The sequence below is a fragment of the Myotis myotis genome, unplaced genomic scaffold (genome assembly GCF_014108235.1).
Source record: "Myotis myotis isolate mMyoMyo1 unplaced genomic scaffold, mMyoMyo1.p scaffold_m19_p_9, whole genome shotgun sequence".
NCBI classification, from domain to species: domain Eukaryota; kingdom Metazoa; phylum Chordata; class Mammalia; order Chiroptera; family Vespertilionidae; genus Myotis; species Myotis myotis.
In genome coordinates this window covers 61,283,578-61,309,297 of record NW_023416401.1, presented here as the reverse complement: position 1 = coordinate 61,309,297, position 25,720 = coordinate 61,283,578, and the positions used below count along the sequence as shown (strand labels likewise).

Genomic DNA, 25,720 nt, shown 5'->3' with positions numbered 1-25,720 from the left:
GGGCCATTTCCCCTCCCTGGAAAAGGGGAGGGATGTCAGGGGGAAGGCTGGTAGCTGGCAGTCTCCTGCTGCCCTCACACCCAGAGGCAAGGGGAGCTCCGACCCTCATTCCAACAGCCACTGACCTGGCACACCCATGCTTTCAGAAGAGCTTCCAAAACAATCCTGTGCATTGTTTGGCAACTACACTTCACAATCTGCAACAGCTTCCCCCATCCAGGGCCTGATCTCTTTCTTGTCACACCTCTGACTGCAGGGCAGGGCTTTGGGATTGTTGTTCCCACTGGAAACACAGGAAGCTGAGGCCCAGAGAGGTTATGATAAGCGATCTGCCCTGGATCCTATAGCAACTCAGGTCCAGAGCTTGGGTCTCCGGAAGCCACAGGTCATGGCAAGGGGAGGACGGGTCAGTCAGAACCTTTCCCACTGTCCTGGGTGCGGCATGCGGCGTGGATAGGCCCTAGAGGCGAGTGACCAGGTTTCAGATCCAGACCAGGCAGAAATCCCAGGTCCTCCTCTTATTCATTGTGACTTCCTCGGCCAGCCTCTGCAGTTGAGCCTTTTTTTAAAAAAAGTCTGTATAATGGGTATAATAATGTAACCCAAAGTTGTGAGGAATAAGTGAGACGAAATACATAGTGCTCAGCACAGAACCACAAAGGGGGCCTTTTATAGCCCAGGACACAGAGACAGAGAGATACGTAGTTAATATTTATTGGCCGCTCTGACCGGTTTGGCTCAGTGGATAGAGCGTCGGCCTGCGGAATGAAGGGTCCCAGGTTCAATTCCGGTCAAGGGCATGTACCTTGGTTGCGCGCACATCCCCAGTAGGAGGTGTGCGGGAGGCAGCTGATCGATGTTTCTAACTCTCTATCCCTCTCCCTTCCTCTCTGTAAAAAATCAATAAAAAATATATTTTTAAAAAAAATTTATTGGCCACTTCATGTGCCAGGAACTCTTCTAAATGCATTTAATCCTTACAAGGGCACTATGAAGTCAAACTGTATATGCCCATTTTATGGATGAGGAAACTGAGTCACAGGAGGTTAAAGGATTTGCCCAAGGTCATAACCCTAGGAAGTGGCAAAGGCAGGATTCAACTCGGGCAGCCTGTCTCTGAAGCCCATTCAGTACTGCCTCCCTTAACAGTAAGGGTAAGTTTTAACAATCATAACCTGCTTGGACACGGTATTGTTTAGCTGATGAAGCACTTTCACACCAACTCTTTCCTTTAGTTCTCTCCACAGCAGCCCAGAGAGGGAGACAATAGTAACTCCCAGTTCACAGTGGGGTGGGGAGCACTGAGGCCGTGAAAGGGGGAACTGACTTGCCTTGCCAACGTCACCCAGCAAGGTCAGCGGTGGAAGTAGGGGTAGAGTTTGGGATGTTCTGATTCCAAATTTAGGGGACCCCTAGCCTCACTCAACTCCCAAGCCCCCTCAACAGCAAGCCTCTGGCTGGAGGCCTTGACACTGTCTCCCCAGGTCAGTTGCTCTGGCTGGGCTTCCACTATTGAGCTGAAGGTCCCAAGGCTACATCCCGCCCCCTCCACTCTGCTCACTATCACACAGGAGGGACAGGAACTCCAGGGCTGGTGGAGTTTCCGACCAGGCAGGAAAAGGAACAAAGGGGAACTTGGCAGGGGGGGGGGTTGAGGGGGGGAGTGGCGGCTAGGAGGGCAGCAGAAGTAGAAGGGACGCTTCACCATGGAATATGAAGTCAAGAAAGGGAAAAAGGTAGGTGGGAGGCTGGGAGGGATGCAGGGCAGAGAAATGGCCCTGGAGCTGGGGAAGTGGGAAGCCTGGGGGGGGGGGGTGCGGGGGGAGTGGGGGCAGAAACAGGGCCCTTCTTCTCATTTGGAAGGATTTTTCTCCTCGCCCTGGAGCAGTCAGACATTTGGGTTCCAAACTCCCTAGCCTGTCCTCCCTGTTCTCAGTGGCCGTTGCCATCCCTGGAATATAGACAGACAGACACCGTCCAGGGAAACCCAGCCAGACAGATTCTTTTGGGAGATACTCCCCACCTCCTTCCCTGGTATCCTGGGGGATCCCTCCTGTAGCTTCTCAGTCCAAGGACCCTTAAGAGGCCCATTCCCCTGCTCCCTGCCTCCCAGGACGGAAGGCCCTCTGCAGAGCAGTTCCGTGCTATAGGCTTCCAATCTGGCTTGAGACACCTACCTGCTCCCCTGCTGGGCTCCAATCTACTGCCTGCCCCCCATCTTTACACAGGGCCCCCTCCTAAGGCTGATGTTCCCAAAGGCTGCCCGCCGAGCAGGAGCCGCCGTTCGGAGCAGTGTGAGCCGCCGGCCCCTGCACTCCATGCCCCTCTATCCCCCTGACTACCTCATCGACCCCCAGATTCTGCTGTGTGACTACCTGGAGAAAGAGGTCAAGGTGCGTGAGGAATAGGAGAAGGGGTGGGCCCATTCTTGGGGTGAGGGGTGTAGGGGGGGAAAAGTGTTCCTCCACCCTCTTGGTGTCCCTGGCTGGTCTGAATATTAAACTGACAAATACAGATTCACAGGAGAAAAGCGTCCACGTTTTATTCAAGTGTTGCATGTCCACAGGAGCCCTCACACGAGAATGAAGAGCCCTGAGGAGTCACCAGAGCAGGAAGCTTTTACGCCTCTTTGACAAAGAAACAATAGCTGTGTGAAGAATTGACAAGGCAGAGGGTTTGGGCTAGGGCTAGGAAAGGGTGAGGAAGTAACCAGGTTCGTTTATAGAGCCTTCTCGGGCCTAAGTCCATGTCTGCCTTCCTCCTGGTACAGCGAGGGCACCTCTCACACAGATTTATCTCCTGCTTTCAGGGGAGGGAAGGTCAGAATGTTCTCTCAAACTCCTTTGGCTTAAGATATTCTTTTTAAAAAATATATTCTTATTGATTTCAGAGAGGAAGGGAGAGAGAGATATATAGAAACACCAATGATGAGAGAAGCCTCCTGCATGCCCCACACTGGGGATCAAGCCCAAACCTGGGCTTATGCCCCGACCAGAAATCAAACTGGGACCTCCTGGTTCATAGGTCAATGCTCAACCACTGAGCCATGCCAGCAGGACAAGATATTCTTTTTTAAATATATATTTCATTGATTTTTTACAGAGAGGAAGGGAGAGGGATAGAGAGTTAGAAACATCGATGAGAGAGAACCATCGATCAGCTGCCTTCTGCACACCTCCTACTGGGGATGTGCCCACAACCCAGGTACATGCCCATGACCGGAATCGGACCTGGGACCTTTCAGTCCGCAGGCCAACGCTCTATCCACTGAGCCAAACCAGTTAGGGCAGGACAAGATATTCTTAATAAGGTGCCATATTTGGGGGTAGCATGTCCTGGACCCATCAAGAGAGACCTTACCCACCTCTCCCCCACACCTACCCCTGAACAGCCCTGTCTCACACAAAGGAGACTCGGAGGAAAGAATCTGGGCGGCCATGTCCGTGCCTCGTACTGTGGACACTCAGCAAGTGACCTCCCCGTGCTCAGTGTCAGTGTCCCCATCGCAACACGGGGCTCCGGACCTCCCCCAGGGGAGAGCCGATGGAAAGGGCTCTGTGTGCTCAGAAGCCGCACCTTCCTGTGAGATTCCTGTAGAGGCCTTGTTGCTACTCAGTGTCCCGGTCCAAGGAACCCAGTTCAGCAAACCACAGGGGACTGGGACCACTCAAGGACTTGACTTCTATTTCAGGAACACCAGGAAGGAGCAGTGAAGAATCCTCTTACCCAAGGAAGATTGATATGGGGTTAAGAATGTCAGATTTAGCAAAAACAGTTATATTTGAATTTCCGGTAAACAAGTAATACTTTAAAAATATACATATATATATATTTTTTTGTTTGTTTGTTTGTTTTAAAAAATATATTTTATTGATTTTTTACAGAGAGGAAGGGAGAGGGATAGAGAGCTAGAAACATCGATGAGAGAGAAACATGATCATCTGCCTCCTGCACACCCGCCACTGGGGATGTGCCCACAACCAAGGTACATGCCCTTGACCAGAATCGAACCTGGGATCCTTGAGTCCGCAGGCCGACGCTCTATCCACTGAGCCAAACCAGTCAGGGCTTACATTCATTTTTTTTTTTTTTCCAGAGAGGAAGGGAGAGGGAGAGAAAGATAGAAACATCAATGATGAGAGAGAATCATTGATTGGCTGCCTCCCGCACACTGCCCACTGGGGATTGAGCCCGCAACCTGGGCATGTGCCCTTGACCGGATTGAACCTGGGACCCTTTAGTCCGTAGGCCAATGCTTTATCCACTGAGCCAAACTGGCTAGGGTAGTAATACTTTTTTAGCACTAATGTATGTCCCAAATACTGCATGGGACTAAAAACATACTAAAACAACAACAACAACAAGCATTTGTTGTTTATGTGAAATTCAAATGTAACTGGAATCTTGTATTTTATCTGGCATTCCCATATGGAGGGAAAAGCTAATACTTAAAATTTGGGAACTGAAATTTCATACAGAATAAAAAGAAAAGGTTTGATTAGTTAAATCCACCTAGAAGAATAAAACTAAAAGTAATAAAAAAACAACAACTTCATTCTTATATTGATGGAATAACATAAGTTAACTGATAGCATTAAGTTATAACTAAGAATGAATAAAGAATCAATTTATTGATTTGGGGCATCATTTTTCTCACAAAATGATGTCCGAGTTTGATACAACATTCATTCCTTTCTATTTGATTTCTGCAACAAGATCACAAAGAGGGTGAGTGACTTGCACAGTCAGTTGATCCTGGTGTTTGAGGTGGACAGAGCCACTCAGGTCAGTTCTTTCAAGCTATTATAGTGACTTTTGATTCCATCATAGCTAAATAACTGTGTTCAGGCAATATAAGCTAGCAGTGAGAGTGTGGGCTGTGGTGTGTGCAGTCCAGTTTTGTCCTTTCTAGTGATATAAATTGGACATGTTATTTACCTGTGCTGTGCCTTAGTTTTCTCGTGCTTAACTTGAGGATGAGTCCTGGCCGGTGTGGCTCCGTTGGTTGGACATTGTCCAGTGCACTGAAAGGTCATCAGTTTGATTCCCGGTCAGGGCACATGCCCAGGACATCAATGTTTCTCTCTCTCTCCCTCTCCCTCTCCCTTCTTCTCTCTAAACCAGCGATTCTCAACCTGTGGGTCGAGACCCCTTTGGGGGTCGAACAACCCTCTCACAGGGGTCACCTAAGTCCATGGGAAAACACATATATAATTACATATTGTTTTTGTGATTAACCACTATGCTTTAAATATGTTCAATTTGTAACAATGAAAATACATCCTGCATATCAGATATTTACATTACGATTCATAACAGTAGCAAAATTACACTTATGAAGTAGCAACGAAAATAATTTTATGGTTGGGGGTCACCACAACATGAGGAACTGTATTAAAGGGTCGCGGCATTAGGAAGGTTGAGAACCACTGCTCTAAACAAACAAACAAACAACAAAAATAATAAAAACAGATTTAAATAAAGAGGATGAATGTGCACAAAGCTCTCAGGACTGTGCTGTGTCTGGCTTCTACGACTGGCTCAATAACAGTTACGATCAGGTTCTTATTATTAATGCAGGTATTTCTATCTCAGTCTATCTGCACTGTATCAATAAGGTCAGGGTCCTCCAAGGCTTCCGAGTGACTTCTTCCTGTCCTTCTCCCACCATCCCCCCACCCCATCCCTTTTTGCCGTCCAGTTCCTGGGCCACCTCACCTGGGTAACCTCCTCACTGAATCCCTCCAGCCGAGATGAGCTCCTGCAGCTGCTGGACACCGCCAGGGTAAGGTTCTGGAGAGGGGAGAGGCAGGGTCTGTCCCCTTCTGCGTGTCCCACCCAAGGCCCCGGGGGACTCAGGAGATCCGACCCACCACACAGCAGCTGAAGGAGCTGCCGCTGAAAACCACGGCGGAGCAGGACAGCATCCTGAGCCTCTCGGCCCGCTGCCTGCTGCTCACCTGGCGCGACAACGAGGAGCTCATCCTGCGCATCCCCACGCACGAGATCGCCGCTGCCTCCTACCTGCAGGACGACGCGCTGCACTTGCTGGTGCTTAAGACAGGTACAGCGGGCGGGGCCTGCCCTGGCTGTGCTTCCACAGGGCCAGGAGGTGAAGGGGCAGAAAAGCCTCAACTCCTTGTTTTGGGGATGTGTGTGACCCGGGGCATGAGCAGGCCTGAGGCTGGATGACAGGGCGATGGAAAAGGCCTGACCACCCTATCCTGAGACTAGGGCCATGGCCATATGCCATAAGACCCAGCCCAAGGCTGAGGTCGAGGAGTGGGCGGCCTGACCCACCATCCTGAGGTCAAGTGGTGAAGGCTGGAGAAGCCAGAATCCTGAGGCCCGGGAAGAGCGTGGAGTTAAAGGGCCTGGTGAAGGGGGGCGTAGCGGCAGCGCTCAGAGGACAGGGCGAACTTCGGCGCGGGGAGGGGTCTGATCGAGGGAGGAGTCTGATCGTGGGGAGGGGTCTGATCGAGGGAGGAGTCTGATCGTGGGGAGGAGTTTGATCGAGGGGAGGAGTTTGATCGTGGGGAGGAGTTTGATCGAGGGGAGGGGTCTGATCGAGGGGAGGGGTCTGATCGAGGGAGGAGTCTGATCGTGGGGAGGGGTCTGATCGAGGGAGGAGTCTGATCGTGGGGAGGAGTTTGATCGAGGGGAGGAGTTTGATCGTGGGGAGGAGTTTGATCGAGGGGAGGGGTCTGATGGAGGGGAGGGGTCTGATTGAGGGAGGAGTCTGATCGTGGGGAGGAGTCTGATCGTGGGGAGGAGTTTGATCGAGGGGAGGAGTCTGATCGAGGGAGGAGTCTGATCGTGGGGAGGACTTTGATCATGGGGAGGAGTTTGATCGTGGGGAGGAGTTTGATTGAGGGGAGGAGTCTGATCGTGGGGAGGAGTCTGATCGTGGGGAGGAGTCTGATCAAGGGGAGGGGTCTGATCGTGGGGAGGAGTTTGATCGAGGGGAGGAGTCTGATCGAGGGGAGGAGTCTGATCGTGGGGAGGAGTCTGATCGAGGGGAGGAGTTTGATCGAGGGGAGGAGTCTGATCGTGGGGAGGGGTCTGATCGAGGGGAGGAGTCTGATCGAGGGAGGGGTCTGATCGTGGGGAGGAGTCTGATCGAGGGGAGGAGTCTGATCGAGGGGAGGAGTCTGGTCGAGGGGAGGAGTCTGATCGAGGGGAGGAGTCTGATCGTGGGGAGGAGTTTGATTGAGGGGAGGAGTCTGATCGTGGGGAGGAGTCTGATCGTGGGGAGGAGTTTGATTGAGGGGAGGAGTCTGATCGTGGGGAGGAGTCTGATCGAGGGGAGGAGTCTGATCGAGGGAGGAGTCTGATCGTGGGGAGGAGTCTGATCGTGGGGAGGGGTCTGATCGTGGGGAGGAGTCTGATCGTGGGGAGGAGTCTGATCGTGGGGAGGGGTCTGATCGTGGGGAGGAGTTTGATCGAGGGAGGAGTCTGATCATGGGGAGGAGTCTGATCGAGGGGAGGAGTTTGATCGAGGGGAGGATTCTGGTCGAGGGGAGGAGTCTGATCGAGGGGAGGAGTCTGATCGTGGGGAGGAGTCTGATCGTGGGGAGGAGTCTGATCGAGGGGAGGAGTCTGATCGTGGGGAGGAGTCTGATCGAGGGGAGGAGTCTGATCGTGGGGAGGAGTCTGATCGTGGGGAGGAGTCTGATCGTGGGGAGGAGTCTGATCGAGGGGAGGAGTCTGATCGTGGGGAGGAGTCTGATCGTGGGGAGGAGTCTGATCGAGGGGAGGAGTCTGATCGAGGGGAGGAGTCTGATCGAGGGGAAGAGTCTGATCGAGGGGAGGAGTCTGATCGTGGGGAGGAGTCTGATCGAGGGGAGGAGTCTGATCAAGGGGAGGAGTCTGATCGTGGGGAGGAGTCTGATCGTGGGGAGGAGTTTGATCGAGGGGAGGAGTCTGATCGTGGGGAGGAGTCTGATCGTGGGGAGGAGTTTGATCGAGGGGAGGAGTCTGATCGTGGGGAGGAGTTTGATTGAGGGGAGGAGTCTGATCGTGGGGAGGAGTCTGATCGAGGGGAGGAGTCTGATCGTGGGGAGGAGTCTGATCGTGGGGAGGAGTTTGATTGAGGGGAGGAGTCTGATCGTGGGGAGGTGTCTGATCGAGGGGAGGAGTCTGATCGTGGGGAGGAGTCTGATCGTGGGGAGGAGTCTGATCGAGGGGAGGAGTCTGATCGTGGGGAGGAGTTTGATTGAGGGGAGGAGTCTGATCGTGGGGAGGAGTTTGAGGGGAGGAGTCTGATCGAGGGGAGGAGTCTGATCAAGGGGAGGAGTCTGATCGTGGGGAGGAGTTTGATTGAAGGGAGGAGTCTGATCGTGGGGAGGAGTTTGATTGAGGGGAGGAGTCTGATCGTGGGGAGGAGTCTGATCGTGGGGAGGAGTCTGATCGAGGGGAGGAGTCTGATCGAGGGGAGGAGTCTGGTCGAGGGGAGGAGTCTGATCGAGGGGAGGAGTCTGATCGTGGGGAGGAGTTTGATTGAGGGGAGGAGTCTGATCGTGGGGAGGAGTCTGATCGTGGGGAGGAGTTTGATTGAGGGGAGGAGTCTGATCGTGGGGAGGAGTCTGATCGAGGGGAGGAGTCTGATCGTGGGGAGGAGTCTGATTGAGGGGAGGAGTCTGATCGAGGGAGGAGTCTGATCGTGGGGAGGAGTCTGATCAAGGGGAGGGGTCTGATCGTGGGGAGGAGTTTGATCGAGGGGAGGAGTCTGATCGTGGGGAGGAGTCTGATCGTGGGGAGGAGTTTGATTGAGGGGAGGAGTCTGATCGTGGGGAGGAGTTTGATCGAGGGGAGGAGTCTGATCGAGGGGAGGAGTCTGGTCGAGGGGAGGAGTCTGATCGTGGGGAGGAGTTTGATCGAGGGGAGGAGTCTGATCGAGGGGAGGAGTCTGATCGAGGGGAGGAGTCTGATCGAGGGGAGGAGTCTGATCGTGGGGAGGAGTCTGATCGTGGGGAGGAGTCTGATCGTGGGGAGGAGTCTGATCGTGGGGAGGAGTTTGATCGAGGGGAGGAGTCTGATCGTGGGGAGGAGTTTGATCGAGGGGAGGAGTCTGATCGAGGGGAGGAGTCTGGTCGAGGGGAGGAGTCTGATCGAGGGGAGGAGTCTGATCGAGGGAGGAGTCTGATCAAGGGGAGGGGTCTGATCGTGGGGAGGAGTTTGATCGTGGGGAGGAGTCTGATCGTGGGGAGGAGTCTGATCGTGGGGAGGAGTTTGATTTAGGGGAGGAGTCTGATCGTGGGGAGGAGTTTGATTGAGGGGAGGAGTCTGATCGTGGGGAGGAGTCTGATCGTGGGGAGGAGTTTGATTGAGGGGCGGAGTCTGATCGTGGGGAGGAGTCTGATCGAGGGGAGGAGTCTGATCGTGGGGAGGAGTCTGATCGTGGGGAGGAGTCTGATTGAGGGAGGAGTCTGATCGAGGGAGGAGACTGATCGTGGGGAGGAGTCTGATCAAGGGGACGGGTCTGATCGTGGGGAGGAGTTTGATCGAGGGGAGGAGTCTGATCGTGGGGAGGAGTCTGATCGTGGGGAGGAGTTTGATTGAGGGGAGGAGTCTGATCATGGGGAGGAGTCTGATCGAGGGGAGGAGTCTGATCGTGGGGAGGAGTTTGATTGAGGGGAGGAGTCTGATCGTGGGGAGGAGTTTGATTGAGGGGAGGAGTCTGATCGTGGGGAGGAGTTTGATTGAGGGGAGGGGTCTGATCGTGGGGAGGAGTCTGATCGTGGGGAGGAGTCTGATCGAGGGGAGGAGTCTGATCGTGGGGAGGAGTCTGATCGTGGGGAGGAGTCTGATTGAGGGGAGGAGTCTGATCGTGGGGAGGAGTCTGATCGAGGGGAGGAGTCTGATCGAGGGGAGGAGTCTGATCGTGGGGAGGAGTCTGATCGTGGGGAGGAGTCTGATCGAGGGGAGGAGTCTGATCAAGGGGAGGGGTCTGATCGTGGGGAGGAGTTTGATTGAGGGGAGGAGTCTGATCGTGGGGAGGAGTCTGATTGTGGGGAGGAGTTTGATTGAGGGGAGGAGTCTGATCGTGGGGAGGAGTCTGATCGAGGGGAGGAGTCTGATCGTGGGGAGGAGTCTGATCGTGGGGAGGAGTTTGATCGTGGGGAGGAGTTTGATTGAGGGGAGGAGTCTGATCGAGGGGAGGAGTCTGATCGTGGGGAGGAGTTTGATTGAGGGGAGGAGTCTGATCGTGGGGAGGAGTTTGATTGAGGGGAGGAGTCTGATCGAGGGGAGGAGTCTGATCGAGGGGAGGGGTCTGATCGTGGGGAGGAGTCTGATCGTGGGGAGGAGTTTGATTGAGGGGAGGAGTCTGATCGTGGGGAGGAGTCTGATCGAGGGGAGGGGTCTGATCGTGGGGAGGAGTCTGATCGTGGGGAGGAGTTTGATTGAGGGGAGGAGTCTGATCGTGGGGAGGAGTTTGATTGAGGGGAGGAGTCTGATCGAGGGGAGGAGTCTGATCGTGGGGAGGAGTTTGATCGTGGGGAGGAGTTTGATTGAGGGGAGGAGTCTGATCGTGGGGAGGAGTCTGATCGAGGGGAGGGGTCTGATCGTGGGGAGGAGTCTGATCGTGGGGAGGAGTCTGATCGTGGGGAGGAGTCTGATCGTGGGGAGGAGTTTGATCGTGGGGAGGAGTTTGATTGAGGGGAGGAGTCTGATCGTGGGGAGGAGTCTGATCGAGGGGAGGGGTCTGATCGTGGGGAGGAGTTTGATCGTGGGGAGGAGTTTGATTGAGGGGAGGAGTCTGATCGTGGGGAGGAGTCTGATCGAGGGGAGGGGTCTGATCATGGGGAGGAGTCTGATCGTGGGGAGGAGTTTGATTGAGGGGAGGAGTCTGATCGAGGGGAGGAGTTTGATTGAGGGGAGGAGTCTGATCGTGGGGAGGAGTTTGATTGAGGGGAGGAGTCTGATCGTGGGGAGGAGTCTGATCGAGGGGAGGGGTCTGATCGTGGGGAGGAGTCTGATCGTGGGGAGGAGTTTGATTGAGGGGAGGAGTCTGATCGTGGGGAGGAGTTTGATTGAGGGGAGGAGTCTGATCGAGGGGAGGAGTCTGATCGAGGGGAGGGGTCTGATCGTGGGGAGGCGTCTGATCGTGGGAGGAGTTTGATTGAGGGGAGGAGTCTGATCGTGGGGAGGAGTCTGATCGAGGGGAGGAGTCTGATCGTGGGGAGGAGTCTGATCGTGGGGAGGAGTTTGATTGAGGGGCGGAGTCTGATCGTGGGGAGGAGTTTGATTGAGGGGAGGAGTCTGATCGAGGGGAGGAGTCTGATCGAGGGGAGGAGTCTGATCGAGGGGAGGGGTCTGATCGAGGGGAGGGGTCTGATCGTGGGAGGAGTCTGATCGTGGGGAGGAGTCTGATCGTGGGGAGGAGTTTGATTGAGGGGAGGAGTCTGATCGTGGGGAGGAGTCTGATTGTGGGGAGGAGTTTGATTGAGGGGAGGAGTCTGATCGTGGGGAGGAGTCTGATCGTGGGGAGGAGTCTGATCGTGGGGAGGAGTCTGATCGAGGGGAGGAGTCTGGTCGAGGGGAGGAGTCTGATCGAGGGGAGGAGTCTGATCGTGGGGAGGAGTTTGATTGAGGGGAGGAGTCTGATCGTGGGGAGGAGTCTGATCGTGGGGAGGAGTTTGATTGAGGGGAGGAGTCTGATCGTGGGGAGGAGTCTGATCGAGGGGAGGAGTCTGATCGTGGGGAGGAGTCTGATTGAGGGGAGGAGTCTGATCAAGGGGAGGGGTCTGATCGTGGGGAGGAGTTTGATCGAGGGGAGGAGTCTGATCGTGGGGAGGAGTTTGATTGAGGGGAGGAGTCTGATCGTGGGGAGGAGTCTGATCGTGGGGAGGAGTCTGATCGTGGGGAGGAGTTTGATCGAGGGGAGGAGTCTGATCGTGGGGAGGAGTTTGATCGAGGGGAGGAGTCTGATCGAGGGGAGGAGTCTGGTCGAGGGGAGGAGTCTGATCGTGGGGAGGAGTCTGATCGTGGGGAGGAGTCTGATCGTGGGGAGGAGTTTGATCGTGGGGAGGAGTCTGATCGTGGGGAGGAGTTTGATCGAGGGGAGGAGTCTGATCGAGGGGAGGAGTCTGGTCGAGGGGAGGAGTCTGATCGAGGGGAGGAGTCTGATCGTGGGGAGGAGTTTGATTGAGGGGAGGAGTCTGATCGTGGGGAGGAGTCTGATCGTGGGGAGGAGTTTGATTGAGGGGAGGAGTCTGATCGTGGGGAGGAGTCTGATTGAGGGGAGGAGTCTGATCGTGGGGAGGAGTCTGATCGTGGGGAGGAGTCTGATTGAGGGGAGGAGTCTGATCGAGGGAGGAGTCTGATCGTGGGGAGGAGTCTGATCAAGGGGAGGGGTCTGATCGTGGGGAGGAGTTTGATCGAGGGGAGGAGTCTGATCGTGGGGAGGAGTCTGATCGTGGGGAGGAGTTTGATTGAGGGGAGGAGTCTGATCGTGGGGAGGAGTTTGATTGAGGGGAGGAGTCTGATCGTGGGGAGGAGTCTGATCGTGGGGAGGAGTTTGATTGAGGGGCGGAGTCTGATCGTGGGGAGGAGTCTGATCGAGGGGAGGAGTCTGATCGTGGGGAGGAGTCTGATCGTGGGGAGGAGTCTGATTGAGGGGAGGAGTCTGATCGAGGGAGGAGTCTGATCGTGGGGAGGAGTCTGATCAAGGGGAGGGGTCTGATCGTGGGGAGGAGTTTGATCGAGGGGAGGAGTCTGATCGTGGGGAGGAGTCTGATAGTGGGGAGGAGTTTGATTGAGGGGAGGAGTCTGATCGTGGGGAGGAGTCTGATCGTGGGGAGGAGTCTGATCGAGGGGAGGAGTTTGATCGAGGGGAGGAGTTTGATTGAGGGGAGGGGTCTGATCGTGGGGAGGAGTATGATCGAGGGGAGGAGTCTGATCGTGGGGAGGAGTTTGATCGAGGGGAGGAGTCTGATCGAGGGGAGGAGTCTGATCGTGGGGAGGAGTTTGATCGAGGGGAGGAGTTTGATTGAGGGGAGGAGTCTGATCGTGGGGAGGAGTCTGATCGTGGGGAGGAGTCTGATCGAGGGGAGGAGTCTGATCGAGGGGAGGAGTCTGATCGAGGGAGGAGTCTGATCGTAGGGAGGAGTCTGATCAAGGGGAGGGGTCTGATCGTGGGGAGGAGTTTGATCGAGGGGAGGAGTCTGATCGTGGGGAGGAGTCTGATCGAGGGGAGGAATCTGATCGTGGGGAGGAGTTTGATCGAGGGGAGGAGTCTGATCGTGGGGAGGAGTTTGATCGAGGGGAGGAGTCTGGCGGACGGGCCGGACCAAACGCAGGGGGCGGAGCTCGAAGTAAGGTAGCCAGTGGGAGATGTCAGACCTTGCCAAATTAGGGTGAAGCCTGAGGCCAGGGGCGGCGTTGAAGGGAAGACGGAATCCTAGAAGGGGGCTCTGAAACCAGGGACAAGGTCCGCGTTAAGGGTACAGAGGGAAGGGACAGTCTGACCACCCCTAGGACCTTTGTCAAGATCTGAGACGAGGAGCACTGGGGGGAGGGGGGGGGCAGGGGGGAACGGCCTGCGGAGCCAAAACTAGGGGTGGAGCCTGAGGCCGGGACGGTGCGCCCCGAGAGCAAGCACCCGGAGTGAGAGGGGGTCTGGCCTCAGGACTTTTAAGCTAAGGGTGGGGCCTGAAGCCAGGGCAGGGCCAGGCGCGGCGGGCCACCACCGAGGCGCCCTCAGGTCCCCCGGGTGGCCGCCGGGGGGCACTCTTAGCCCAACCTCCTGTGGCTGAAGTCTCCCCCGCCTCTCCTAGGTCTGGGCGTGGACCCGGTGCCGGCCGGTGTAGACGCCAGCCCAGGCGGGGCCGGACGCGACCCGGGCCCGCCCGGCGCCGCTCCCGAGAAGCGGCGGGTGGGCACCACAGAGCGGCGCCACACCATCTGCAGCCTGGACTGGCGGATGGCGTGGGGCGGGGGCGCGGGGGCCGAAGCCCGGGCCGGGGGCGGCGGCGGCAGCCTGGAGCGCCAGCGCGCCGGGGCGCGGGCGTCGGGCAGCTGGGAGCGGCGGCAGACGTTCAGCGGCAGCTGGGAGCGGCGGCACGGCGGCGGCGGCGGCGGCGGCGGCGGCAAGCCGGGGGGCAGCTGGGAGCGGAGGCAGGCGGGCGGCGGCGGCAGCTGGGAGCGGCGCCACCCGGGCTCCAACCCTCTGGACCCGCAGGACCCCAGCCCCGACGCCTACTGCAACCTCGTCATCCTGGCTGTGGCCAACAGGGTGAGCCTTCGGGCACCCCACGCCGCTGCGCTCTGCTCCCGGGCGCGTCGGGGCTGGGCTGGTGCCGCTTTACCCCGCCCCTCCCCTCCCCCCCAATCCTGCCCCATTCACGAGGTTCCTGGGCTCCACCCTGGCCTCTTTCCTTCTCCCTCCCTCTGCCCTACCTAGGACTTCAGTTACTACCTGTGAGCCCATGACGCCAAAAGACTTCTAGACGCCAGCCCCGGACCCTTGCAGGACACTTCCCCCTTACTGTCCCAATAGGATGAAACTCAAAATAGACTTGATTTCATCCCTCCTCCAACCCTGCTCTTTCTCCAATATCATCAGTGTCCGAACTGCCACAGTAACAATCATCAGGACACAAATCCCCAGCATGAATGGAGTGCCAACCCATGCCAGACACAGAACCAGCATTAACTTATTTCATTCTAACAGTAACCAGTAGAGGGGAATATTTCAGTCACATCCATTCCATAGAGAAGGAAACCGTGAGACTAAGTAACTTGTGCAAGGTCACACAGGAATCAGGTGGCCATTTCAACATTGGTACCCAGGAAGTTCAGGGCCTATACTCGTGGGGACTGTGTCGTCACCCAAGGCAGAAGCCTTTCTGCCATTCTTTCCTTGCCTACCCTCCCTCCACCCATTCTCCACCGTCACCTTTGCTTTTATTCATTTGACCATATTTGAGTGCCATCTTGTGCTGGGTATTGGGCTGGGTGCTGTGGGTACAGAGATAAAGGAAATATACCTGGTGTCCTCCCTTAGGGCGCTCACAGTCTAGCAGACACCGTCCAGCCCTGTGGCTTCTAAGCTTTTCCTCCGGCCCAGGGTCCCATGGTGAACAAAACAGACATGTTGCCTTTCCAAAAGGAGAGATGGATACTCATCAGAAAACTTGGACTCCGGAGCTGATGCGCTCTTCCTTGAAACACTTTCTCACTTGGCTTCCAGCTCTCCCCATTCTCCTGGTTCCCTCCTACCCGTGTCCCTGGCTGCTCCTTCTCTAGAGCTGCTTCCTCCTCTTCTCCTCAGCTTCTTAAGGCTGGCGTGCTCCAGGCTTAGTCCTTACACCCATCCCTAGATGGTCTCTTCTCGTCTTGGGGCATTTAAAACACTGAGAACTCCCTAGAAAGTTTCTCTCTCATCATCAAATCTCCAGACACGTTTTTCCACTCTGCCCCTTCATTCAAAGGTCTAATGACATAAAATCTGAGCTCCCACTCTTCTCCCCCAAACCTGTTCCTGCCTTGGTCTCCCTGTCTTGACTGATGGCAGCTCTGTCCTTCTGTTGCTTTTACCAAAACTTTGCAGTGATCTTTGGCTCCCCGTTCTCTTTCACACAACCCATATCCACTCTATCAACAAATCCTCTTGGCCCTATTTTAAAAATATAACCATCCCAAAATGCCTATCCTGGGTCACATTTTAATTTACACCTGAGCTTCTTCTTCTTTTTTTTTTTTTTTTTAGAGATACAAAATAGGAAATGCCCTCATGGAGTTAATCTCTTCATCATTTGTAGTCTTTCTGTGTCTCTTGCTTGAAGGCATAACGAAGTCAATTAAAGAAGCAAATTCTGCCCTAGCTGGTTTGGCTGAGTGGGTAGAGTGTCAGGATCCTGGCTTTGATTCCGGTCAAAGGCACATGCCTGGGTTGCAGGCTCAATCCCCAGTAGGGAGTGTGCAAGAGGCAGCCAATGAAAGATTCCCTCTCATCTTTGATGTTTTTATCTCTCTCTCCCTCTCCCTTCCTCTCTGAAATCAATAAAAATATTTTTTAAAAATAAAACAAATTCTTTATATTTGTAATCTCCAAAAAATTTCACCCAAGGACTTCAGTTCCCTCCTTCTACCAGAGACTGAACTTTATGTATTCATCCTGCTTCCATTTTTGCCCTGGGTGCCAGGAAGCTCATATCTAAATATGGCATCTGGTAGTGTAGTAACTATGTGGAACCTAACACTTTTTATACACTTAATTCTTCCTTCTCCTACTAGGTAGTGGGAGACCTGGCTCTAGTCGTGGCTAATCACTTTACCTCTCTGGATTTCAGCTTCCTACCTGTAGACTAAAACAAATTGGGGATTATTTTATTTATTTTTTTTAAATATTTTTATTGATTTCAGAGAGAAAGGGAGAGGGAGAGAGAGATAGAAACATCAATGATGAAAGAGAATCGTTGATCGCTGCCTCCTGCATGCCCCACACTGAGGATTGAGCCTGCAACTCAGGTATGTGCCCTTGAATGGAATCGAACCTGGGACCCTTCAGACCGCTGGCCGATGCTCTATTCCCTGAGCCAAACTGTCTAGGGCGAGGGGCTTCTTTTAGATAAGCTTCAGGAGGGCCCATGAATCCTCAGGAAATTGGGTTGCATGTGTGCCTTTTTCAGGACAGGAGGGTTAGAATCATCACTGGAGTCTACAAAGGCGTCCAAGACCCCAAGAACAGCCATTTTGATGGGAAATCATTTTGATGGGAAATACCCTCAAAGCCCTTTTATTAAAAGGTATGTGTGTCTCTGTGAGCCTCCTCACACTGTGCCTCCTCCTCCCTGGGCCAGGATGCTGCCGAGGAGTCCTGTGCCCTCATCTGTCAGGTCTTCCAGATCATCTACGGGGACCAGAGCATCGAGTGCGTGGACCGGGCTGGCTACCACTACACATCCACGCCCGAAAGGCCGTGGCTCTGCAGCCGCAGTGAGTAGTCGAACTCCTGGCCTCCTCTCCTATGAAACATCCCGAAAGGCCAGGGGAGGGAGGATGCCCCAAGACTTAGGGCCACTGAAAGCCTTTAGGGGTTCTATCTCTCCTGCAATTACAGTGTACCCCAAGATGGGGTTCTTAAAAAATGTCCGTTTTCACGATGACCTCAGACCTAGCTGCTTCACAGATGTTCTGGTTGTCAGATTCAGAGCAGCTGAACTTCTCTCCCCCTTTTGTTTTTGGTGTTCCTTCTTTTGCAGAAACTTAAGATAGAGCATTGTCTGTCTGTAAAGCTGGCTAGCCCCGCTAGGACAGTAGGTCAAAACCAAAATTTCAAGACTGGTCCTTGAATACAATCAAGGGCTGGAATGAGAATGAGACCCAGAGAGAATTTACTGGGCACCAACGATGTGCCAAGTAGCCTTGTCTGTCCTGTTTGGCACTGTATCCTGTGTGCCTCGCCCAGGAACAGGGGCATCACAGATGCTCAATTTTATGTTTTTGAATGAATGAAAGAACTCTCTGTGAGGCCTTATGATTCCGATTTCACAGATGAGGACATCAAGGTTCAGAGTAGTCAATAAATTAGTCAAGCTTACACAGCTGCTAAGTGTCAGAGTTGGGATTCAAACGCAGGTATTCTGATTCTAAAGCTCCTGTTTGCACCAGCTTCACTCCCCGTGCTGCCTTCAAGGCCACTAAGTGGGTTTCCTCAGGCACAGCCCCCTCAGTGCGGTCCCTGTTTGCATAGTTCCAGCGACAGGGAGATGGCTCTTCACTTCCGGAGGCACTCCCATCTGTAGAAACTTGGCTTGAGGAAGCTGGGATAACTCATTAACGGTCACAGGAATGATAGGCAAATAAATGAGGTAATGCAATAAATATTTCAAGAAATTCATTCGACAAATATTTATTGAGCACCTACTATATGCAGGGCTCTGCTAACCGCCAGGATATATTGCTGAGCAAAACCAGGTGTGGCCCTGCCCTTATGAGGCTTGCATTGCTGAGGTAATGTGACAGTAGTTAAATAGTTACAAAAATGCAGTGCAACCACATGCTGTGCTATGAGAACATATAATGAGGACCCAGCCTGGCCTGGGGACTCAGGGGTGTCCTAAGGAAGTGACATTGAGTGAGCCAGGATCCGAAGGTGAGGCTAGTACCTGGCATCAGTGAGATAACAGGGCTAGGCACAGAGCCAGTTCTCTGTAAACAGTGCTTCTTTACTCTCAAGACTGATTCCCTTCCCTCTCAAAGTTCTTTTTTGTGCCACCTCAAACACATCCAGTTTACAAAATGCACCCTCACCTGTTCCCACCGCTGTTATACCCAAGAGCCTCTGAGGTAGACAGGACGGTGATGTCCCAATGTTGGGGAAGTTGAGGGCCAGGTGACAGGAGGTGAGTTGCCCAAGATCATCTGTGTGTCATGGAGGTGAGGTGTGTGTGTGTGGCAGGGGAGCGGGGGGCAGGAATCGTGGTTAGCAGCTTCCAGTCGCTGCCCATTTCCGAGTAAATGCTAACGTCCTTATAATTGTTTACAAGGCCATCTGTTCCAGCCACCATCCCAACCCCAGGGAGGGACTGAGGTTGAGGCCTCAGAGGCCGGGGAGGCTGGTCCCTGCTTTGCTTCCTCTGACAGCCCCTCTGTCTGTGGTCCCAGGTGACAGCTGCCGAACCGACGGGACTTACGCCTATGATGCCGACTTCAGCTGCTGCAGCTCTTTGTGGGTACCACCCTTGCTGGGGACCCCACTCTCGCCCCCCCCCCACACACACACACACATCTGTTCATAAACAGGGTTGTGCTTCTAGGCATTCTTGAACCCCTGTGGGTAAGAAAAGTGGGAGAAAGTGACCCCACTTTGATTTGTGCTGAGACATTGGCCATTAGGGTGGGAGGTAAACTGAACTCTGATGAGCTCAGAGGATTCATGCCCTGAGAGACCTAGGAAGTGGGCCTACGTAGGCCTGTGGTTCTCTCCTAGTCATCCAGACTGAGTGGCCTGCAAGGTCCAAAACCACAGCTAACGCCAAAGAGTCGTTTTGGTTTATTTTAGCTGAGGCTCCATGTAATAGAAAACCCTGAAAAAGAAGAATAGCTTAAACAAGATGGAGCATTTCTCCCCTGTCTTTTACATAAAATATTAGGCCAGCATTTCATGCATGGTCTCATGGTTGTTAGGGGCCCAGGCCTCTCTTTTCCTCCCTCCTCAGCACTTACTTCCATCCTGAAGGCCACCTCATGTCCCAAGAAGGTGGTCATAGCTCCAGCCAGGGGGGCAGCATGCCAGGGGCCTCTTGAAAGAGCTCTGCTGGCATTCCCATTGGCAATGTTTGCTTACATCTCATTGGCCAGAACTTGGTCACATGGCTACAAGTAGGCAGGCTGGAAAATGTAGGATTAAAAAAAGAAAAAAAAATCTCACCACCATGCTACACTGCTTCTCCGTAGGTAATAGAAAAGGTAAAGTCCGGGAGGCAGGTTGACTTTTTATTAAGCAATATTTATTGCCAGGCACTGTGCTGTGTGCTAGGGATACAGTGGGGAACAAGACAAGGATAACCCCCATGCTTAACACATAGTAGGTACACAGCAAATGAAGAAACACAAGTCCCCTGCTCTTGCATGGTTTACCGCCTAGCACAAGTGACAAAGAAGTCAGTATTTAATAGTGATGAGCATTAATGATAATAAGCACTAAAGAGAAGCTCAGAGTGCCAGGAGGGCCTCTCAGAGGTGAGGACACCTGAGCTGAGACCTGGAGAAGGAGCATTCTGGGAGAGGGCACAGCCAGCGCACGGATTCCGAAGCAGGATAAAGCTGGGTGTGTTTGAGGATCAGCAGGAGGCCCCTGTGACTATGGCAGTGACTATGGTCAGAGAGAATGTTTGGTGAGATTTGGAAAGTCCTTGTATGTCATGAGTAGACTCTGTGACCTCATTTGATAGAGGGTCTAACCCAGTCTGGGGGGGATCAGGGAAAATTTTCCTGAGAAGATGACATTTAAAATCTAGGTACTCTCTTTCCCTGGAGCAGGCCCATGCATCTCCTAAACTCTAAGGGACCCCCAGAGGCTTGCAACCAGGGAGCAATGGGCAGTGGCAGCTTGTCCCAGGTTAACCCCTTGAACCTGTCTCCAAGGCCTCTTTTCTCTAACTCCAGTGAGCTGACAGCAGCCCCACCTTGGCTCACTTTTTTCTCATAAAATTTCTAGAGAGCCAAAGCAGCCCCAGCTACTCTCCCCTGTTTCTTCTATCGTAGGCCCTTTCTTGTTTTACTGTCCCCAGCTTTAATAAATGTACTCTCAAAATAAAAAATAAAATAAAATAAAATCCAATGATGAATAAGAATTAGGTGAGCAAAAGATAGGGGGAGAGAGACATTCCAGGATGATGGAACAGAATGTGCAAAGGCCCAGAGGTATAAAGGTACTTGGAGTATTAGAGGAAAGGAAGGCAGGGTGGCCTGAGCACAAACAGCAAGAGTGAGGAGAGGCTTGAGAGGCAGCCAGATAATGTGGGGCCCTGAAGGAGAAAATGGGACCTAGGATGAGGCCTCAGGCCCAGAGCACTGGCAGCTATGCCCTCCCACGTTCCACCCACGGCAGGAGAGGAGCTGGAGAGAGATGAGTGAGGACTCCTTTCTGTTGTCCCTGCAGCAATGGCTCCCAGGACACATTTGAAGCGTGTTACAGCGGCACATCCACACCCTCTTTCCATGACTCGCACTGCAGCGGCAGCGACCACAGCGCCTTGGGCCTGGAGCAATTGCAGGATTACATGGTCACGGTGAGCTGGGGCACCAGTGCAGACAGCACAAGCAAAGGCCTAGAAATTGGAGGAAACATAGGTTATTTCAGGAATCATAAATAATCTTGGACATGACTGAAGCATAAGACCCAGAGTGGGACGTGAAGTTAGGAGAGTACACTGAGGCCAGCTTGCTGAAAGGCCTAAACTAATGTCAGCGAGCATTTTCAGAGGAGGGCTGGGCCAGGTATGCCCTTAGAGAGGGCTCTGGGCGTTTCAGGAAGGGGTTGGATCGGAGTGCTTCCTGGGATTGATCTCGAATGGTGTCCCCACAGTTGCGGAGTAAACTGGGCCCCCTTGAGATCCAGCAGTTTGCCCTGCTGCTGCGGGAGTACAGGCTGGGGCTGCCCATCCAGGACTATTGTTCGGGCTTGTTGAAGCTCTATGGAGACCGGCGCAAGTTCTTCCTCCTCGGTGAGCCCCCCACCCCCCCCCCCCCCCCCCACCCCCCCAAAGGTCAGCCAAGGCCCCTGCATGGTCATGACATTCCTGGTCAGTCTCCAGGCCAGGAGTGTTTGTTCCTTATCTCTCAGCCTCTGATAAGGCCAAGATGATGAGATCCAGGGAGCATATGAGAAGACCGAGGTGCAGAGAGAAGGGACTTGCCTGCAGTCACAAAGTCAGTAAGAACAAAGCACTGGTATAACCATTCCATCTTCACAGCAAACCTGGGAGAGGAAAGGATTCTTCCCATCTGACCCCCTGAGGAAGCTAAGGCTCAGAGAGGCTAAGGAGCTTGTTCAAGGTCACACAGCCAGTGAGGAGGGCTAGTAAAACAACAGTGGGAATGATCGTGTTACTAAGTTAACATGTATTTGGCCATTACCATGTGCCAAGCATCACCTCATTGAATGGCCTCAGATCTGGGAAGTAGAAACTATTATTTACCCCGGTTTTGCGGATTAGCAAACTGAGGCTCAGAGAAGCAAAGTGCTGAAGTCACATAGTTAGTAGTGACTGGATTGAAATGAGCTCACTTTTATGGGGCACTCTGTGTGCTGAGCACCTTATTTAATCCTAACAAACCTACCAGGAGAAGATGTGTACTTTCCTCAATTTTCCCCGGGAGGAAAGTAGAGCTCTGAAGAGTTCTGTGTGTTTTTTTTAATTTATTGATTTTAAACAGGCGGGGGGGGTGGGGGAGAAACTTCATGAATTCATTGGTTGACTCCTGCATATGCCTTGATCAGGGATGGAACCTGCAACCCTGGCATATTGAAAACTCTCCAACCAACTGAGCCACCAGCCAGGGCCCAGAGTAGTTATTTAATGGGGGTCACACACCTCTGTAATGGGGATGTAGCAATAATAAGCTAACGTGCAATGAGCATGTACCGGGAACCACGAAATCTGTCCTTATTCTCTGGCTCAGAGTCAAGGAACTTGTGCAAGGCCACACAGCCGGTGAGGGGTGGGCGGGGACCTGAACCCGGATTTCCAACGAAGGTGACCCCTCTGTGGGAGGGGAAAGGGCTGAACCCCCAGGAGTCACCTGCCCCTTGGCCCGCAGGGATGCGGCCCTTCATCCAGGACCAGGACATTGGCTACTTCGAGGGCTTCCTGGAGGGCGTGGGCATCCGCGAGGGCGGCATCCTCACCGACAGCTTCGGCCGCATCAAGCGCAGCATGAGCTCCACGTCGGCGTCCGCGGTGCGCAGCTACGACGGCGCGGCCCAGCGGCCCGAGGAGCAGACCTTCCACCGGCTGCTGGCGGACATCACGCACGACATTGAGGCGCTGGCCCCCGACGACGACGACGAGGACAGCACAGACGAGGAGGCGCGGGGCTCCCCGGGCGGGAATGAGGCATCCGAAGACAACTACCTGTAGCCTGTGGCTGCGCCCAGGCGGAAGGCGGAGCGCGTGGCCCTGCAACCTCGCCTTGGACTCTCGCTCTGGTCTGGGGAGGTGCCCATCCTCAGGGCCCCTCCTCACCCCACCCCCACCCCCAAATCCGGCCTCCATTCCCGTCTCAGATCCTGCCCGTAGGGCTCCGGTTCCTAAAGTCCGAGGCAGTCGCTTGGGGCTCAGCTAGCCACTCTACTCTGCCCGCCCGCCCGGGATGGGCACGTCCCCCTGGCCCCCGGGATCCGCACCAGGACACCCCTCCTCCCTGGACTGCGCTTCTTTCTGAAGGCCTCGCTAGGGGTGATGAGTGGGCTCCACCTTCTGGCCGACTGAGGGAAGAATCCCCACAGCCCAGAGACCAGTTCCTCCTGCTCTACAGTTGGAGAGACTGAGGTTTAAAAGAGGGAAAGGGACTGGAGGGAATCTCCTGATTGGCCTGCGATGTTATCTCAAACCGACCAGGCCCAATCTGTAGAGGGTATCTTTAAGGCTCTAAATAGCAGGGACTCCCCCACCACCACTGAATCAGATCATCAGTGTGGAGTAGAGGTTTTTCTCTACTGAGAGTTGACTCGGAGGAGGGCGATCTGGATCCCAGTCCGAAGGCTCCAATCAAGTTGCTTATTCACATCTTTGATTTGGAGCCAGACAGACCTAGGGCTGCCCTCTCCAACCCTGCCTTTGGATTTCTTTGGCTACCCAAGACCCCTGAGAGGGGCCGTGGTTAGGTCCCCTAGGCCCCCATCTCCTCCCTGTCAGATGACATGGGCCCCACCTGCCTCAGAGGGAGGTCATGGAGATGAACAAAGGTCAAGACCTGAGTGCTGGGTCTGCCACATGACAGGCACTCAATAAAGGCTGTTCCCTTCCGCAACTAACATGTTCTGACTCAGTTTACCTGTCTTTACCCTGTGTGCAATGGGCTGGGAATGAGGTGGGAATGAGATCTAAGAAGACCCTGAGGGAGCACAATTTGGGAAGAGGAAATAGGACTTGCCCGCACAGCTCCATTGCAGCCTGGCTTCATGCTTAAGCCAGAAAAGTACCCAAGACTCCACAGAGCCATTTCAGTGGTCTTGGGTAGCCAAAGGAACCTAAAGGCAGGGTTGGAGAGGGCAAGAAGCATAAATACAGCATGTGGCCCAGCCCAAGTACAGGCTTGGAGGCTAAAAGAAATGAGCCCTGAAAGGAAACCAGAGACTTGCCTAGAAGAGCTAGGCAAGTTTATCCTATATAATAAAGGTGTGAAATGCAAATTGACCATCACTCCCTCGCCCAAGATGGCCGCTCCTATGTATGTGGTCACAAGATGGCCGGCAGGGGAGGGCAGTTGTGGGCAATCAGGCCAGTAGGGGAGGGCAGTTAGGGGCAACCAGATTGGCAGGGGAGGGCAGTTGGGGGTGATCGGGCCAGCAAGGGAGGGCAGTTGGGGGCAACCAGGTTGGCAGGGGAGGGCAGTTGGGGGTGATCGGGCCAGCAGGGGAGCAGTTAGGCGTCGATCAGGCAGGCAGGGGAGTGGTTAAGGGGTGATCAGGCTGGCAGGCAGGCGAGCGGTTGGGAGCCAGCAGTCCCAGATTGTGAGAGGGATGTCCGACTGCCAATCCTGTGGGATCGGACCTAAACCGGCAGTCAGACATCCCCCAAGGGGTCCCAGATTGGAGAGGGTGAACGCTGGGCTGAGGGAAACCCCCCCCCCTCCCCCGGCCAGTGCATGAATTTTGTGCACCAGGCCTCTAGTTTATAATAACATTACAGAGCCCTCCATGGCAAGATACATGGTACTTACTAGGAGGTAGGTATTATTATTACCCATTTTTTAAATTGATTGAGAGAGAGAGAGAAACATTGATTTTTGTTGTTCCACTTATGTAATGCATTCATTGGTTGATTCTTGTATGTGCCCTGACTGGGGATTGAACCCACAACCTTAGCATATCGGATGATGCTCTAACCAACTGAGGTACCCAGCCAGGGCTACTATCACCCATTTTAAAATAATAATATTATTGTTAGGGCTTCAGCTCCAGAGAGTTCCATGGTTCATACTCAGTTTGTGGCAAGTGACCATCTCAGCATAATTGGTCTGTGCAAGACACTTTTGATATTTTGCTTTGTCTTATTTTCCCCTTGTATCTACACATTCCCCACACTCCTCCTCCCCATCATGGGCACCCACTCCTATGTGTTGATATATGTCCCTGGACATAAATACATACAATGCTTTGTGTGTGTGTTTACACTACATAAATAGTATTGGGTAAGGATCTCATTTTGTTGCTTCTTTTTCACTTCATAATATGTTTTTAAGATCTACCCATCTAGCTTGTTGCAAAATATTCCAAGCTGAGCATCCACTGTTTTATGTATCCATTCCCCGCAGTGATGGACACTCAGGTTGTTTCCAACTCCCTCTTACCACAAACAACACTGAGATTCACATCTTTGTGGATGACTCTTATGGAGCTACATGAAAACTTCTTCAGACTCTGTACTCAAGAGTAGAATTACTAGATCACAGGTCAAATCGGTTTTAAATGTCAGTAAATTCTGCTAAAGTGGCTCCACTAGCAACCTGAGAAGGATGCTCTCTCCCCATGCTTTCATCAGCTTCTACATTATCGGACTTTGTAATTTTGCCTAGAGATTGGGTGATAAGGTGGCCTCTCATTGTTTTAACTTGTATTTCTCTATTAATCCTGAAATTCAGAACCTCCTGCTATACTTGTCAGGCATTTGGGCTACCCTTCAGTGAACTGCCTGTCCAGATCTTTTGCCCATTATTTATTGGGTTTCTTGTCTTTCTCTTGTTGATTTGCAGGGGTAACTCATACATTTTAGATATTAACCTCTTGTTGGCTGGTGATGTTCCAGACACCTTCTCCCAATATGTTGCCCATATGTTAGCTATGGCAGTGGTTCTCAAACTTTCACATGTGTTAGAATCTCCGCAAGGTTTGCTAAAACACAGATTGAAAACTCCACCCCAAGGTTCTGGCTCAATAGAGCAAGTATGAGTCCCAAGAATTTGCATTTTTAACAAGTATTTAGGTGACGGTGATGGTCCAGGGATCACACTTTGAGAACCACTGGTCTAGGGTGCTTTTCTTGGA

General features: G+C 53.4%; 1 protein-coding gene across 2 annotated transcripts; it reads left to right on the top strand.

Annotated features, from left to right (window-relative positions):
• The first annotated feature begins 1,655 nt into the window (after positions 1-1,655).
• CCM2L (CCM2 like scaffold protein) lies at positions 1,656-23,988 on the top strand. 2 transcript variants are annotated; one of them, XM_036323465.1, is made up of 10 exons: positions 1,656-1,736; positions 2,229-2,393; positions 5,702-5,785; positions 5,881-6,064; positions 13,779-14,236; positions 16,806-16,941; positions 18,613-18,676; positions 20,612-20,741; positions 21,038-21,176; positions 22,273-23,988. In XM_036323465.1, exons 1-10 carry the CDS (start codon positions 1,707-1,709, stop codon positions 22,590-22,592), a joined length of 1,710 nt encoding a protein of 569 aa, XP_036179358.1. In that variant the 5' UTR covers positions 1,656-1,706; the 3' UTR covers positions 22,593-23,988. The 2 variants fall into 2 exon arrangements, with proteins under 2 accessions (XP_036179358.1, XP_036179359.1); XM_036323466.1 differs by lacking the exon at positions 18,613-18,676 and having other exon boundaries at positions 22,273-22,409.
• The last annotated feature ends 1,732 nt before the right edge of the window (positions 23,989-25,720 follow it).

What these genes read in the sequence shown, in the direction of transcription:
- CCM2L (XM_036323465.1), top strand. Translation starts at nt 1,707, where the DNA reads ATGGAATATGAAGTCAAGAAAGGGAAAAAG. An exon ending in TCCTGGCTGTGGCCAACAGG is followed by an intron (nt 14,237 to 16,805) that starts GTGAGCCTTCGG and finishes TCCCTGGGCCAG; the next exon opens with GATGCTGCCGAGGAGTCCTG. An exon ending in TGCAGGATTACATGGTCACG is followed by an intron (nt 20,742 to 21,037) that starts GTGAGCTGGGGC and finishes GTGTCCCCACAG; the next exon opens with TTGCGGAGTAAACTGGGCCC.